The 16207-nt window shown below is 33.8% G+C and overlaps 1 protein-coding gene across 1 annotated transcript in view; it reads left to right on the top strand.

Annotated features, from left to right (window-relative positions):
- LOC126828788 (putative autophagy-related protein 11) overlaps positions 1-15899 on the top strand; it is a 46805-nt gene extending 30906 nt beyond the window's left edge. The window contains exons 16-27 of the mRNA XM_056102311.1: positions 194-319; positions 726-882; positions 1259-1369; positions 1860-1970; positions 2371-2524; positions 5340-5638; positions 6481-6662; positions 7095-7289; positions 7614-7737; positions 8032-8145; positions 8445-8577; positions 15896-15899. Coding sequence (XP_055958286.1) covers positions 194-319; positions 726-882; positions 1259-1369; positions 1860-1970; positions 2371-2524; positions 5340-5638; positions 6481-6662; positions 7095-7289; positions 7614-7737; positions 8032-8145; positions 8445-8577; positions 15896-15899 — 1710 coding nt within the window. The remainder of the gene's footprint in view (positions 1-193; positions 320-725; positions 883-1258; positions 1370-1859; positions 1971-2370; positions 2525-5339; positions 5639-6480; positions 6663-7094; positions 7290-7613; positions 7738-8031; positions 8146-8444; positions 8578-15895) is intronic.
- Positions 15900-16207: the final 308 nt, after the last annotated feature.

Genomic DNA, 16207 nt, shown 5'->3' with positions numbered 1-16207 from the left:
AATTGATCATGAACGGCCGGCTCTTTATTTATATTTTACATAATGCATCTTTAATTATCAACTGATTACTGTCCTGGATCCATATACTGGTTACAAAGATTTGACTGACTGTTTAATGAAGAAAAATTTCTTCGTCTTAAAGCGACTAGACCTCTTGTATTGTTACAAATTTTGTTTATATGTCTGTTTCCAGGAAGAGGAAGAACTTAGAGCTCTTCAGTTAAAAGAGAGAGAGAAGAGAAAGAAAGATATTTCAATGAATGTTATGAAAGTGTTGACCATGGTTGAAGGAGCTGCACATGAACATGACATACTACAGGTACAACAATATGGGATTCTTATTTATTCTTGATTTATCTTCCAGTTTTCACCCTCTTTATTTTGGGTGGTTGAGTGGTCAAATGCTTGCAATCTAGATCATAAGGCTTTTTTATATGCTTGGAATGGATGTTTAACCCCATTCTTTCTTTCCCTCATATCAATTATGTTTTAAATTGAAAAATAACTGTCATTGGTGAAATGGGTCTGTAAGCATAATCAGGAGATCTACAAATATCTGATTCACAAATAACACCATTGTACAATGTTTTGATCTGTTGTGCCATTACAGTTGAAGAAACTTGTGATTGATGAATTAGGTTGAATATCATTTTAGTCCAAATATATCATCAAATCACACAGTTTGTATGCAGAAAGGCACCTTTAATACTGATTGTTATTTGCAGATAATTGATAGAAAGTATGATGTTTTAAAAGACAGAGTTTTATTAGAAAGTATAAAACAATCACACGATACATCAGCTTGGAGTAAAATTAACAGCCACGACAAACAAAAACTTGTTGACAGGCTCAAAGAATCCACAGAAAAGTCATGGAGACAAGGTGAGGCGTCTTTCAAAGTTTGAATGTTATGGGTGCTAATTCTGTCTTTTCCAAGATTCCAGTCGACCGTGTCTGAATGAGGCTGTGGTTGACACTTACTGATACATGATTTCCATGCTGTATTGTACATCTACTGACATGATTTCCATACTGTATTGTACATTTACTGACAGATAATTTCCATACTGTATTGTACATTTATTGACAGATGATTTCCATGTTGCATTGTACATTTACTGACATGATTTTCATACTGTATTGTACATTTACTGACATGATTTTCATACTGTATTGTACATTTACTGACAGATGATTTCCATACTGTATTGTACATGTATTGTACATTTACTGACAGATGAAATCTTCTTTTTTTCAGGAAATATTGAAGAATTTGCAGCTTCAATAGGCTTGGAATTCAAACTAAGTTTTGACTTAAAGAATGTCCTTGGAGCAGATCGTGAAAGTTTTAACAAAACAGGAAAAATAGGTTACCATACATTTTATTACATTTTTGATTTATTACTATCAAAATGTCATTTTATAAAATCAATATGTTAGTGAAGCTAGTGAAATTCAAATCCTATTTATATCCATCCTTGTCACAGGTTTCATGCACAGAGCATAAAGTAGGAAAGAAAGAAAACTATATCCAAACTGAAGACAATAAACATACTCAATAACATAATTGTGTACTCAAATATTTCTTCAATTCACCCACTGATAATAAAGTTAACACTTAAAGCTTAGTTCTTGATTCTTATACACCAACCATAACACTAGTCTAGATTATTTTGTCTTAAATCAGTTAAAGCTTGGAGATTACCTACTTTTGCTTTTGAGAATTTAGCCTTATTTGGGCTTTTTAAACAGGCTCCCACTTGTTAGCACTTATTTGATCTTGATTTTAATCGTGGCAATTTTAATAGGCAGTTTGTCTTGGTGTCTCTTTTATTGAATTGATTGTAATTATTTTACAGCTGTATTTCAAGAAGAGTTTACAGAGAATGGTGTTTTATGTCTGGATGTTATAAAGTTTTTATGGAATAGATTTGAAACAGAAAAAGAATACATCATCAATATGTCTCGAGGTAAATGGAGTTCATTTTGCCAAAACTACTCTTGGATAAACAGAGATCAATAGTTTTAGATGGTATATATGTCTCTTTGCTTCATTTGTTTGGCTCTGCATTTCAGTAGTCTGCCAATAGCAAATAACATGATCAAAACCTTCATCCAGATCTTTCAAATGAGTCAGTGCCATGACAATTCAGGGTTTTGTTAATATTGAACATTGCTGAATACAGCAGTTCAAAAAGCAACATTCATTTCTAGATTTAGACTCTGTATAGAACTTTTTACAACAAAGAGAATGTATCTGATGCGATATGTTTTATCAAAACTAGTAAAATTTTCTTATGCATGATTCATCTAATGGATTTCTTTTTTTATTTGTCGGTTTTCTACAGTTTATTTTATTTTATTTTTTAGGAGCATCTGGGTCATTTATATCTGATAATGAGAAGTTTGTACTGATATCCAGACTGACAAGAGAGATGACTGTATGTAACTATGAAAGTAGTCTTTATCTGTCAGGTCTTTTAGTGGGTTTACTAGAAAGACAAGTAAATGATGTCCAAAATTTGTAAGTTTTATTTCTGTATAGTTAGTTATTTTATAATTTGCTTCCATCTATAGATCAAATGAAGTATAGAATAAAACTAGTCTATATCTTTCTCACCTATTATATATACTATGTCCCGTGTTTGTGTCGCTTAATGAAGGCCTTTGCTTTAAGGAGAAAAACTCTTCGTAAATTATCCGCCCAAACCCTTGATTATTCTACTATTCAAATTCATTCTTCATGTGAATACTACAGTTGATCGGAACTGTTATGTAGTATTAAGCCAAATTCTGTGTACAATTTAGACAAAATTGTGTAATAGTAAGTGGATCTTCCATTTTGTGCTTTCAGATAGTCGTAGTACCTTGTGTTTTTAAATGGATAAACATACACTGTCCCATGCACAACACTCATTACTATTATTTATGTTTCAATTTTCTGTCTAGTCAACAGTCTTCCGAAACACCATCTTCTTAATAACATTTGTTATATTGGCATGTGTACCTGTAATTTTTATACGTCCACATTCATAATGTGAACGTATTATGCCGTCGCCCCTGTCTGTGTGTGTGTGTGTGTGTATGTATGTATGTGTGTGTGTGTGTGTGTGTGTGTGTGTGTGTGTGTGTCTGTGGTTCGCCTACAGGGCGCAATTCTTCATGGATTTTCTTCAAACTTGGTATACTTATTCCTTATACCCCAAGGAAGATCCCTATTGTTTTTGGTGCATGCCCGACCCCCCGGGGCAGAGCCACGCCCATTTCTAGTATTTGTTTGTTTGTCGTCTACAGGCCACATTTCTTAACTAATAATCTTGAAACTTTGCATACACATTCTTTGTACCCTAAGGAACATCCCTATCGTTTGGGGTGCATGCCCAACCCCCAGGGGCAGAGCCACGCCCATTTTCTTTTCGTGTGTCTTTGTGTCGCCTACAGGGCGCAATTCTTACTGGATTTTCTTCAAACTTGGTATACTTATTCCTTATACCCCAAGAAAGATCCCTATTGTTTTTGGTGCATGCCCGACCCCCAGGGGCAGAGCCACGCCCATTTCTAGTATTTGTTTGTTTGTCGTCTACAGGCCACATTTCTTAACTTATAATCTTGCATACACATTCTTTGTACCCTAAGGAACATCCCTATCGTTTGGGGTACATGCCCAACCCCCAGGGGCAGAGCCACGCCCATTTCCCATTTTCTTTTCGTGTGTCTTTGTGTCGCCTACAGGGCGCAATTCTTACTGGATTTTCTTCAAACTTGGTATACTTATTCCTTATACCCCAAGGAAGATCCCTATTGTTTTTGGTGCATGCCCGACCCCCAGGGGCAGAGCCACGCCCATTTCTAGTATTTGTTTGTTTGTCGTCTACAGGCCACATTTCTTAACTTATAATCTTGCATACACATTCTTTGTACCCTAAGGAACATCCCTATCGTTTGGGGTACATGCCCAACCCCCAGGGGCAGAGCCACACTTTATATACTTATTCTTTGTACCCTAAGGAACATTCCTATCATTTGGAACATCCTTATCATTTGGAGTAGGCCCTACATGCCCAACCCCCAGGGGCAGAGCCATGCCAATTTTCTTTTTGTGTGTCGCCTACAGGCCACAATTCTAAATCGATCATCTTGAAACTTAAAATACATATTCCTTATACCCTGAGGTTGGTCCCTTTTCTTTTGGGTGCATGCCCGATTTTGGGGAGATAACTCCATTTAACAATGTCAAACTCCATTTAACAATGTCAAACTGACGTGATATGCTTTAAATAGTTGTCACCCATGTAACATTCGGGTTTTTGTGAGTGGTTTCTGAGAGCCTTTGTTCAACTTATTTTTCAGAACGCTTTGTAAGTGTTAGAAGTATTTATACCGGTTATTTGTTGACGTTTCAAACCACCGTTTTCTCCCCCTTTCCTCCCACTGCTAAAGACCTTTTGGTACTGCAATGACAATGTCTCTCTCTCTCTCTCTCTCTCTCTCACACTAAATAAATTATAAATTCATGTAACTGCAAGTACATGTGCGTTTTCAGGATGTACATTTTTAAAAAGTCTTATGTTTGGGTGTCATTCGTTATTATAATTTAGTACCAAATTTATTATTAATAATTTGTCTTTTAAGAATATTAAGTACTTTTGTCAGATTGGGATTTAATTTCAGACTTCGGTTTCACTTAGTTCGGAGGAGATAACTCCGTCTAACAATGTCAAACTGGCGTGATATGCTTTAAAGAGTTGTCTCCCATGTAAAATTCGGCGTGATATGCTTTAAAGAGTTGTCTCCCATGTAAAATTCGGGTTTTTGTGAGTGTTTTCTGATAGCCTTTGTTAAACTTATTTTTCAGAACGCTTTGTAACCAGAGAAAATTAATAAGTGTTAGAAGCATTTATGCCGGTTATTTGTTGACGTTTCAGAACGCTTTGTAACCAGAGAAAATTAATAAAAGTGTTACAAGCATTTATACCGGTTATTTGTTTGGGTGTCATTCGTCATTAAAATTTAGTCCCAAATTTATTATTAATAATTGATTAATAATAAAAATAGCAAACCCCAACGGACAGTAGAAATTGAAAAGTTTAGACTAGATCAAATTACCACAGTTTACAGTATTTTGAGAAATGCAAATGCATTTGACATGTGTAGACTCCAACTATTTTTTCATGACTTTGGCAAGGTTAAGTCTATTCATTTCGTTTCGGCGAAACGTCCGGTACCCGATACTTCTAAAAGCCTAGCCTTCTTGACAAAGTACCTTGTCAATCAAAGCAGAATTGGAATGTGGACGTATATTGTAGCGTTAGCGTTATGTTTCCATATTGTTCTTACAGATCAGATTTGGATTTGCCGAGATATAAAGTTTTAGCTGCAGAGACAATAACGTGGTGCAAATCTAAAAAAGACGACATCAAAATAACAAATGGTTTAAAGTCAACAGATAAAATAACTCTACAAAATAATGTACTTTTGCTTCTACACAATCAGCATTTACAAGAACGATTGGATTGGTTCAAAATGCTAACGAATACAAAACAAGCAGAGATCAGTAAAATGGCATCTGTAAAATCACAGCAACAACGAAATGATTGTTTAATAGCTCTGAAAAACACTCATGCAACACTCAATCCAGGTGAACTCTATTTCCTATTCCTAATCTTTTACACAGAACTACCATCTCAAATAATCCTATTTCTAGATAAAATTAATCACAATTTCTTAATACTGTCTTTACAATTTTTTACCATTTCAAGTAAAAATGTCTGTAGTTGGAAATGTAATCTCAATTCATCCAAAGCTATCTCGTCAGTCTCAAATAATAGCAATTGTTATGACAAGGAGTTGGGTTTCCTGGTTTCATGCCATTGCTAGGGCTCCTGCAATATTTAACTAGAAAAGAAGTGAAAATTTATTACTGTGAAACTTCATCATTATGCCGATGTTGTCCACTGATAATATCGGCATTATGGAAAGATCACTTTATAATTTGTACGACCAACTTAAATACTGAGATCTGCATTATATTTAGACTCTCAGTGGTGCAGTCTCGTGTACAAATTGACGTGCACGTAAAAGAACCCTTGACAGTTGGGATTTGATATAAGAGTAGACAGTGGTGCTGATGTCCAGGCAAAATTTCTGCTTAGAGCATACTGTATGGTGCATGCCCATCTTCATTAGCCCAGTCAGAGCAGAACAGTAGGATGTTAAACCTTATTCATTTCATTCAGACTCTCTTATATGGAAATGAAATGAAATGTGTTTTAGCATCTGCATTGACTGGACTAATGTATGGAGACAGGCTCTGTGTTATAGCAAGACTGCCTTATAGGCCTACTGACACTGGTGTTATAGCGAGAATGCCCTATACTGATACCCTTTGTTATAGCGAGACCTTCTTAAACCTTTCTTATGGCAAACCATGAATACAGTGAGGTTCTATTGTACATCTCCTTTACCCTATTCTGTCTTCAGTTGCTGTTGATGAAACTCTGAACATATTGTTAGAAGCTATGGTTTATAAATTAGAAAACCTAAAGTCTTTAAGTGAATATGAGAATTACACAGAAGAAATGATACTGGTTTTGATGATGGCTTTTCTTGTACAACATCAACTTGTACAGGCAGAAAAAATCTTGCAACACTTTCCTGAACAGGTAAATTTAAAGTTATGTTCTGTTCTAAGGAGAATGAGACTTCAAATTCTAATCATAGCTTCTATGCATTTATACTCCCAAGGTGACAAATAAATTCAGATATCCTGTGTTTTCTTGAAGTAAATATCTAAACTCATTTCAAGCAAAACCCTAAATTATTAAAAAAAAAAAATGTTCCACCCACGTAGACTGTTTAGATTGTCCACGTGTTGGCCTCATCATGTAAAGATTATCCAGTCCTAAATCTTAATAGGGAAATAACTTCTCTTGACTTATTAGGTTAAAAATAACAAAACACATGTATTTACTAAAATTCTGTCAATGGTGGGAATAGATGAAAATTGGGCACGAACTATAACCCAATTTCATTTTCTTTAAATTTTCAAATCTTTTTAATCTCCAATTTCTTTTGAGTTTTCATTTTTGTTGCAGTCAAGTGAAGATTTAACATGGTTAGCAAATCAACTGACATCTGACCAACACAATAAAAGATGTAATAATGTTGCTACTATCGTCTTCTCCACCTATGCTATAAGGGAATCAACTGAAGATGAACTATTAACAGCACTAGAAGGAAAATATGATGCTTTAAGAGATAAACTTATTGTTGAAGCATTAATTAATCAGGTAAGTCGAACTAAAATCTTAAAACAAATGAAATGGGGTTTAATGTCCTACTGTTCTGCTTTGAACTGGGCTAATGAAGACGGGCATACGCCATACAGTGTGCTATGAGCAAAATTTTGCCCAGACAGCGGCACTACGGCCTACTCTTATATCGAATTCCAACTGTCAAGGGATCTTTTACGTACACGCCAATGTGTACACGGGACCTCGTTTTTTGTCCCATCCGAACGACTAGACAGCTGTCCTTGTCAGGCCTTCCGTCCTGCATCACTGACTAGGGGTAACCACGCCGAAAAATCCATGTTGTTTTCTATTTATTTATAGTATGGAGAATTAGATTGGTCAAAGATAACGGATGAAGAAAGGCAGAAGAAGATTTTGGAACTGAAAATAAAGGAGAGAAGACTTCGTAGGGATGGAAAATTGGGAGACGTGAATAAACTCATTGGTAAATATTTTGTTATTGAGAGTATTGAATGATTTTTTGTTTTTAAACAAAAATGAAAAATGATATTGTTTTGAACACAATTAGCAATGTTATTCATTTAGAATAGAAATTAAAAAATGATATTGTTTTGAACATATTTAGCAATCTTTTTCATTTAAAATAAAAATTGACAAATTATATTTGTTTGTTTTAAATAATATTACACCCCTAGCAACCCATAGACCATTAGATAATTTAAGTTAAAAATTGACCTGATTTGATAAGTTGAAACAATGTTCTGCTTTCACTTTTCAGGTGAGTCTCTAAAGAACCAGGATGCATTAGCGAAATTAATGGGACATAATCAGGCTGAACAGGAACGTAAATTAAAAGAGAGACTAGAAAGACGGAAACAGAGGAAAGCACAAGGTCAGTCAAAATCATTCAGCCCCACTTTCTTTTACGATTTATTACCACTTTTTCCAACAAATTTATGGAAGATTTTGTCATTGGCATGAATTAGTATACCAAACTAGGACTGATTTTTATGGCTTGATAACTTCTTGTGGCTTAGGCAGTTGGTTGTGTGGTTATGTCACTGGACAGATAACTTGAATGTTCCTGATATGAATAATGAACAAATTATTTTCTTTATTTTCATTGTGGCAACCACATTTCAATGCAATAGTGAAAATGTAATAAAATGTAATAATTTTTGACAATTTAAGGAAGAACAGAGGAAGAATGTGATAATATGGAAGAGGAAGATAGAAAAAAAGAAGAGGAAGAAGAAAAAAAGAACACAAATATTATATTGGAATTAGAAAATAGATTTGACCAGGTTTGTTTAAATCATATTCTGTTTTATCAGATAATATTAATTTGTTTGGTTTTATTTTCCAGCTGGGTTATATTTAACATAATTTTGTCACTCAAACAGGTTATATTCAAATCGGATAAATTCACATTGTTGATATTTACTTTTTTTAGTGATATTTATCATTTGTTGGTGATATTTATCATTTGTTGACAATATTTACCATTTGTTGATGATATCTACCATTTGTTGGTGATATTTATCATTTGTTGGTAATATTTACCATTTGTTGGTGATATTTACCATTTGTTGATGATATTTACCATTTGGTGGTGATATTTATCATTTGTTGGTGATATTTGTTGATGATATTTACCATTTGTTGGTGATATTTACCATTTGTTGGTGATATTTATCATTTGTTGGTGATATTTGTTGATGATATTTACCATTTGTTGGTGATATTTACAATTTGTTGGATATATATTCACCATTTGTTGGTGATATTTATCATTTGTTGGATATATTCACATTAGCTAACAATTTACTGTATTAGGTCATATTTACTCAGTTCAGTTGAATTTAATGTATTTGGTTATATATAATTACCTTTGATGGTTATGTTTATTCTATTCATTTATATTTTCTATATTCGGTTAACTTTTACCAGGAAAAAGAACAGTTGATGAAACAGCTATTGGCATCTGGAGATAAGGATGAACGGGAAAGGCAGAGACAGGCTGAGTTGATAAAACTACGTCAAGAAGAACGTAAAGCTAGGAAAGAAGAGAGTTTTGAATCGGCAGCCCTTGTGCTTGGTCTTGCACAGATGGATAATGAAAAGTAATTATTAATTTTGTTAATTTCAATGAATAACCAATATTAATATAACTAGTGTTGATTAAAGAATTATTAAAAGTAATTCATAAATTGTTAAATATGTGAACACTCCAAATTTGTGAGGTATGGTATCAGGTTCTAAAAAGAATTATCATACTATGTGCTTTGCAAAATGCCAGTCAATATTCATAGTTAGATGATGTGATTTACTCAACACTTTTCACTATCCATAGTTATTTAAAATGTGTGTTTGGAGGACAAAAAAGTGTGCATTTGTAACAATAGCATTTTGTATCATTTTCCAGTGTAGAAGGAATACACTGGTTGACTGAGAGTATTGTATCTTATCTCAAACTGCCCGTCAAAATATTCAACTAAACATTACGGTTTATAAACTATTTTTTAACGCATTTGTGAAATCACAAGGTCTGTCATTGAGTCTAGTAACATGGTTTTGATTTCTCAACCTCGTGTGGTTTCCTCCTACTGCTAAAGACCCCTACACGCAAATGAGTTATAAAAGTGAACCATATGTTAGTCCTGAAATGACCTAGTTTGTGTCGAGTGGACATTAAACCTCTTTTCTCTCTGTGTCTATATTGCCTAAATTAAGTTTTAGATTAGTTTTAATTAAGATTTAGATCGGGTCAGTGCACGTTGCTCTAATACAGGTAGAAAGTGTAAACAATTGACTACAGTAATTCCACTTTAACTCAATTATTGTATGATATTTCTTTACAGAGTTCAAGAAAACTTACAGGAAGAAAAAGAACGTCAATGGCGATTGGCTAAAGAAAGATTGATGGCTGCTCGGAAAAGAAAGAGAAAGACTGAATATAAACAGCCAGAAGAGATTTTAGATGAAAATATAGAAAATATAAACGATAAAACAAGACTAAAAGAAATATTATTAATGGTTGCCGATAGGAACCATGGCAATGACAGAGATCTAATTATTAATGTAACTGTTCTTATTTGACTTGGTCCTTATTCATTAATAACAGTTTCATTTTGTTCTTTGTTAATTTCTCATTTCGTGCTATAGAATGTCTTCTGTTTTTTTCACCGGAATGGGTACTTGACTGACACCTGGACAGTTTTTATATCTCAGTAATGTATTATGCAGGTGACAGATCATGTTCCTGAAGGAATTGTTACACGTGTTACCAGCACATTAACCATTCCTCCACTACAGTGGTAAAGTGGTTGTTATGGGTTAGTTATCTCCCCCTGGGTTCAGTTCCTGTATCAACATGGAGGTAGACTAGCCCATGTCCCCTGTATATGTTGTTATGACTTGTTATGCTCACTTTAAGATATCAGTTCGTAATGTCTTTACTTCTGCATTTTAAAATTATTTTCTATTGTGGCAATAGTTAATGAGTTGATAATGCTTGATACCATTGCTTCAGGAATGTGATGACATATTTAATATTAAAAACAGATGAGTCTTTTAAAAACAAATGAACACATCAGATTTAACCAAGTATTTTGTCTCACCCAAATCTTTGAGTTTGTGGCCTTCTGAAGGATTGGACGCCCATACGAAATCAATATATGAATATGTTTTATTTTTCAGCTGTTAGAAGAGGTTGATGGTGACGTTGTAGCAACACTTAAATCACAGACCAATGATAGCTTGGAAAATAAAATTAGTGAATCTTGTGAACTGCGCTCTAATTGGAAAGAATCTGCCGATCAAAACCCAGAAGATCAACGAAGTATTTTTAAGGTGTGTACAAAAATTCATGAAGGAACTTTTTTTCCCTGTTGAGCCCATGTATGAATATTGTAAATTTTGGACTTGTGCATGTAGAAACTAACAGTTTGTGGTAGTAATTATAATACACATCGTTAGTTTCTAAGCGATGCACTGATAACTAAATACATGTACTCGCAATAAGCTAAATACTGAAAACTAAGCACTTTTGATAAACTAAACATCCATCCTCAGACCTAAACACTTGTGATAAACTAAACACCCATCCTCAAAACTAAACACCCATCATCCTCAAAACACCCATCCTCAAAACTAGACAATTTTCATAATCTAAACACCCTTCCTCAAAACTAAACACTTGTGATAAACTAAACACCCGTGATCAAAACTAAACACCCATCTTCAAAACTAAACACCCATCCTCAAAACTAAACACCCATCCTCAAAACTAAACACTTGTGATAAACTAAACACCCTTCCTCAAAACTAAACACCCTTCCTCAATACTAAACACCCATCCTCAAAACTAAACACCCATCCTCAAAACTAAACAATTGTCATAATCTAAACACCCATCATCAAAACTAAAAATCTTTCATAACATCCTTAAACTAACAATTGTCATAATCTAAACACCCATCCTTAAAACTAGACAGTTAAGTCATAAACTAATCACCCCTCCACAAAGCTAGATGGCTGTAAATAATTATAAAACAACAGGCTTTTTGTTAATTCTAAGGATGAAAGATAATTTTTTATTGGCCATGATTTGAAAGTTACGTGCAAAATTATAGATATAGACATTTTAAGAATCCATTATAATGTATAGCAGCTTTCATCGGTTTGATCAGCTGATACCTGTGAACCATGTTTTGATCTTTTAATGTACCCTTGTTGAAATATATCTACCATAAAATATTATCTATCAATATTACAGGAAGTCAGTGGCTATACTGTAGAGGTGAAAGGTCGTGAAAAGGGTCAATATTATGACCTTGATGAGGTGAAGGTTGAATTATTAGCTGACCTGCAACATCTACAGGATATAGAGAGTAGAAAATTGAGATTACAAATTCCACAAAAGGTAAAATAATGATGGTTACATCTTCATGTTACACAGTCAGAATAGTCTTCAAATGTACTTTATTCACGAAATCTTGAACGATGTGTCATTTGATATAATCTTTGTCTTTTTCTGGATATTTCCATTGATCACTTAACCCAGAATGTGGGATAAAATACTATGTGATTTGTTGAAAAAATTAGAAATAAAATCAAATTTCAGCCAATCATGTACAGGTAATAATTAATCAAATGCATGAAACTGAAACCTCAAGACCTAAATCCACACAATACATACTACTCATTGGAAGTTTACGCGAAACACAAGTTTCAGGATTTAATGTTTTTTAAATTCAAAAACCTGTGTTTAAGATAACCAAATGAATGTTTTGTGTAATATGAGAATACCATAGAAAGTTATTGAGGTAGTCAAAGAATTTATTTACAATTTTCAAATGAAAAAGGTCAACTGCAAATGGATTTTGAGAGAATAGAAATATTGATAGTTTTTACACTATATTTATCAGCTTATTTTGGCTAGAGACATTTTTAAGGGGGTATTTAGTCATGTGTCACTTGGCTTGTAATACCAAATGAAACCTGGTTGGTGAAATCAATTGTTAAAAGTAACTTGGTATTGCATGAGAAATTCATTTTAAGGGAAATTATTTATCGTCATTTAGTTCTCCAGGTGATCACATTTACCGAATGAAGAGGTAAACCTCCATGGACCACCCTACTTATGTGGAAATACCCATGATTGACCTGCATTCAAATTTTTTTTTCATTTTTATGTGAATATTTTAGAACATTCTGTGGTTAAAGACAAAAATTAATGAAGTCAAGGGAACTAACAGCCATGATAATGTGGCAGTTATATTATTCCTGGGTCAAGGGGCAACTGTTGATAACTCTAATCAAGACGAAAGAGCTGTTATTGCAGCCCTTGAAAAGAAATATGATGTAATGAAGGACAAGCTTATTGTTGAGGTAATTATTTATGTTTTATTGTTTCAAAGACCTGTATTAAACAAAAGTGGTCATATTTACCTAGGGGGTTGAGTGGCCAAATGGTTAAAGGTGCACTTTAGGTATTTCATTTAGTTAAGTGGCATGGTTTTGATTCCCTGCTTATATATGACAAGGAGTTGGGTCGCCTGTCTAACCATGTGAGTTTCCTTCAGGTCCTTTGCTTTCCTCCCATTGCTTAAGACTTCTACCAGCAAATTAATTATTGGAATAAGAGTGAACCATATGTTAGTCTCAAAATGACCCAGTTTGCATCAAGGGGACATTAAAACCCATTTCTCTCTTCCCCCATGTTTACCTAATGTGTACTGTTGGACTATTTTTAACTTCGAATTGCTGAGAGCCACAGTGACTCAGATAGTAAAGTGCTGGCTAACTAAACAAGGGTTAATTCTGGTCTGCCGCGACACTTCTTCGAGATTTTTCAGCATAATTCCGCCTTGTCAGTGGTGCAAAACGGAGGACCTGGCAAGGATAAGTGTCTAATCGTTCGGATGGGACAAAACAAATGAGGTCCCGTGTACATTTGGAATGCATTGAAGAGTTCCTGGAAACACAGCTGCCTTGGCAAAAATTGGGTTATAAGTACACTGAGTATATTATCATTTTACAAATAGGCTTTAATGAAGGAAATGGGACATGCTGATTGGAACCGACTTTCTCAACTCGACAGACAGAGAAAGGTTATCCAGATCAAGTTAAGAAGTCGTAAACTGAAGAAAGAAGGTAAAATGGATGCAGAAGTATCAGCGTTAATTGGAAAACATCTACAAGATGCTAAAGGTTAGTTATTTGTGCAACAAGAAGTTGACAATAACTTCTTGTTCATATAACAACAGAATGTTATATGTTGAACTGTCAGATTCTTAAGAGAAGTCTTGTATCAAGCTGGGGGTATGTGTAGTAGAGTATTCTAACGTGTGCAAGATCTGTCATTGAGTCAAGTGGCATGGTTTTGATTCTGAGCTTGTAAAATAGACCCCTATTGCCCAAGTGAATTATTGAAATAACCTTTCCGTGACTCTATGATTTCCTGCCATCTGCCAAAGAGCCTTTTCCGTCCTTAAATTAATTAGATAACGATATACATTTACAAAAGATAGTTCTGAAATAACCTAGTTGTAATGAGTGAATATAAAATAACCTTGTTGTAATGATGAATATAAAATAACCTAGTTGTAATGATGAATATAAAATAACCTAGTTGTAATGAGTGAATATAAAATAACCTAGTTATAATGAGTGAATATTCAATAACCTAGTTGTAATGAGTGAATATAAAATAACCTAGTTGTAATAAGTGAATATAAAATAATCCCTTTTCTCTCATGTTAGCCGTTAATACCTTACTCGGGGAGTCAAAGATTGAACAGCAGCGTCGACTGGAAGAGAAATTAGCCCGAAGACGACTGCTGAAGATTGAAAGAGAAGCTACTGTACTGGGGAGAGAAGACAGTACATGTAGTTTAGAAGACAAACAAAAATTCGAGGAAAAGAAGGAAATGAAAAAGGTGATTTAACATTTTTAAAAAAAAATTTTGGTTCTTTTGGAACAAGAATTATGAATTACACTAAGTAATTTATTTTTTGATCATGAATTAATATATAGATATTTTTCATAAAATATCACAATATTTTATTTTAATTTAACAAATATTTCTGCATCCAATTTTCCCATATATCCCAGCAATATATTATTCTGATCTGATGTCCCTCATGTGTTTATTATACTAATTAATGTTATTGATCATGGTTACAGTATATACCTCACAGGACGAATTATGAATAGCATTCGATATACGGTTCAGGTTCTGGACATGTGCTGTAAGGTCATAGTAGAAAAAGATACCTAAGAGGAGTTACTTCAACCATTACACTGACTTGGGACATTTAAATGCAATGACTTGTTTGTAATATTGCAAAAGAAAACAACACAAAATTCACTCCTCTTTTCATAGTGTAAAATTTATTTCACTTTTTATTCTAAAATAATCTTGAAAAATCTACTTTTGGTCCCACACAAAAATGATATACATTTATCATTGATTAATATTTCAGAATATTCTTGATAACCTAGAAAAACAGTTGGAATCTGACAAGGAAAGATTATTGAAATCTCTTCGGAATAAAACAAGTAAATTGGAGAAAGCCAAAGCCAGATGGAAAGCTTTGGCTAAATTACAGCGAGAGGCAAAATTATTGAAAGCAGAGGATAACATCGACTCGGCAGTTCTAGTTTTTAATATGGGAAATCAAAATAACTTGATGAAGGAGAAGAGTTTTATTGAGGAACGAGTACGACAACGAGAATTAGCTAAGGATAGACTGAAACATAAACATGAAGAAAAGAAAAAAATGCTTGAAGATAATCAGCCAGATTTAATAAAACAACTTGAAAATAATCTGACGGCATCCCCGGCTCTTGTTCCTCCAGGTGGGTATGGGTATAACGGTTGTTAAGTTATATACTTCTTGTGTTAAAGATGAGTGTGTCCTAGATAACATGTTGACACTAATTTTACGTAAACTTTACGTCAAAATGGTCGGTCGATTGACCATCATTTTTGCTCTTTTTTTATAAAGGATGTTAATCTAATATAAATCAGACATCAATTTTACATAAATATGAAGTTAGCTTTGGACGTTAATCTAACATAAAGTATTCAGTAAAATGATGGAAATTTATCCAACTACTACTTTTGTTAATTTAGTTGAATGTGCGGGACATGCAACCCCTTATCTTAGTAAAAAAATTGGGTGTTAAGGAGAAACCTATGTTAAATTAGGTTGGATTTAGCGGACTACCCATAGTCTAATTAGATGGTGATATAATTTTTAATGTTGACTGGCCAATAACAACCCTTACTCTTGTATCATTAAGTGGGTAATTCTGGACCAAAAAGGTTAATCTCACAACCAAGTTTGTGTCATAATAACATGTCTTTGATTCAGTTATAGTTCACAACAAAATTTGTTCCTAATGTATGTGCTAGTTGGTCATGATTCTGTTTATAAATTATATA

This window comes from Patella vulgata, chromosome 7 (genome assembly GCF_932274485.2).
Source record: "Patella vulgata chromosome 7, xgPatVulg1.2, whole genome shotgun sequence".
In the NCBI taxonomy this organism is placed as follows: domain Eukaryota; kingdom Metazoa; phylum Mollusca; class Gastropoda; family Patellidae; genus Patella; species Patella vulgata.
Note: the sequence above shows the minus strand (reverse complement) of the source record. Positions and strands in the feature narration are given on the sequence as shown.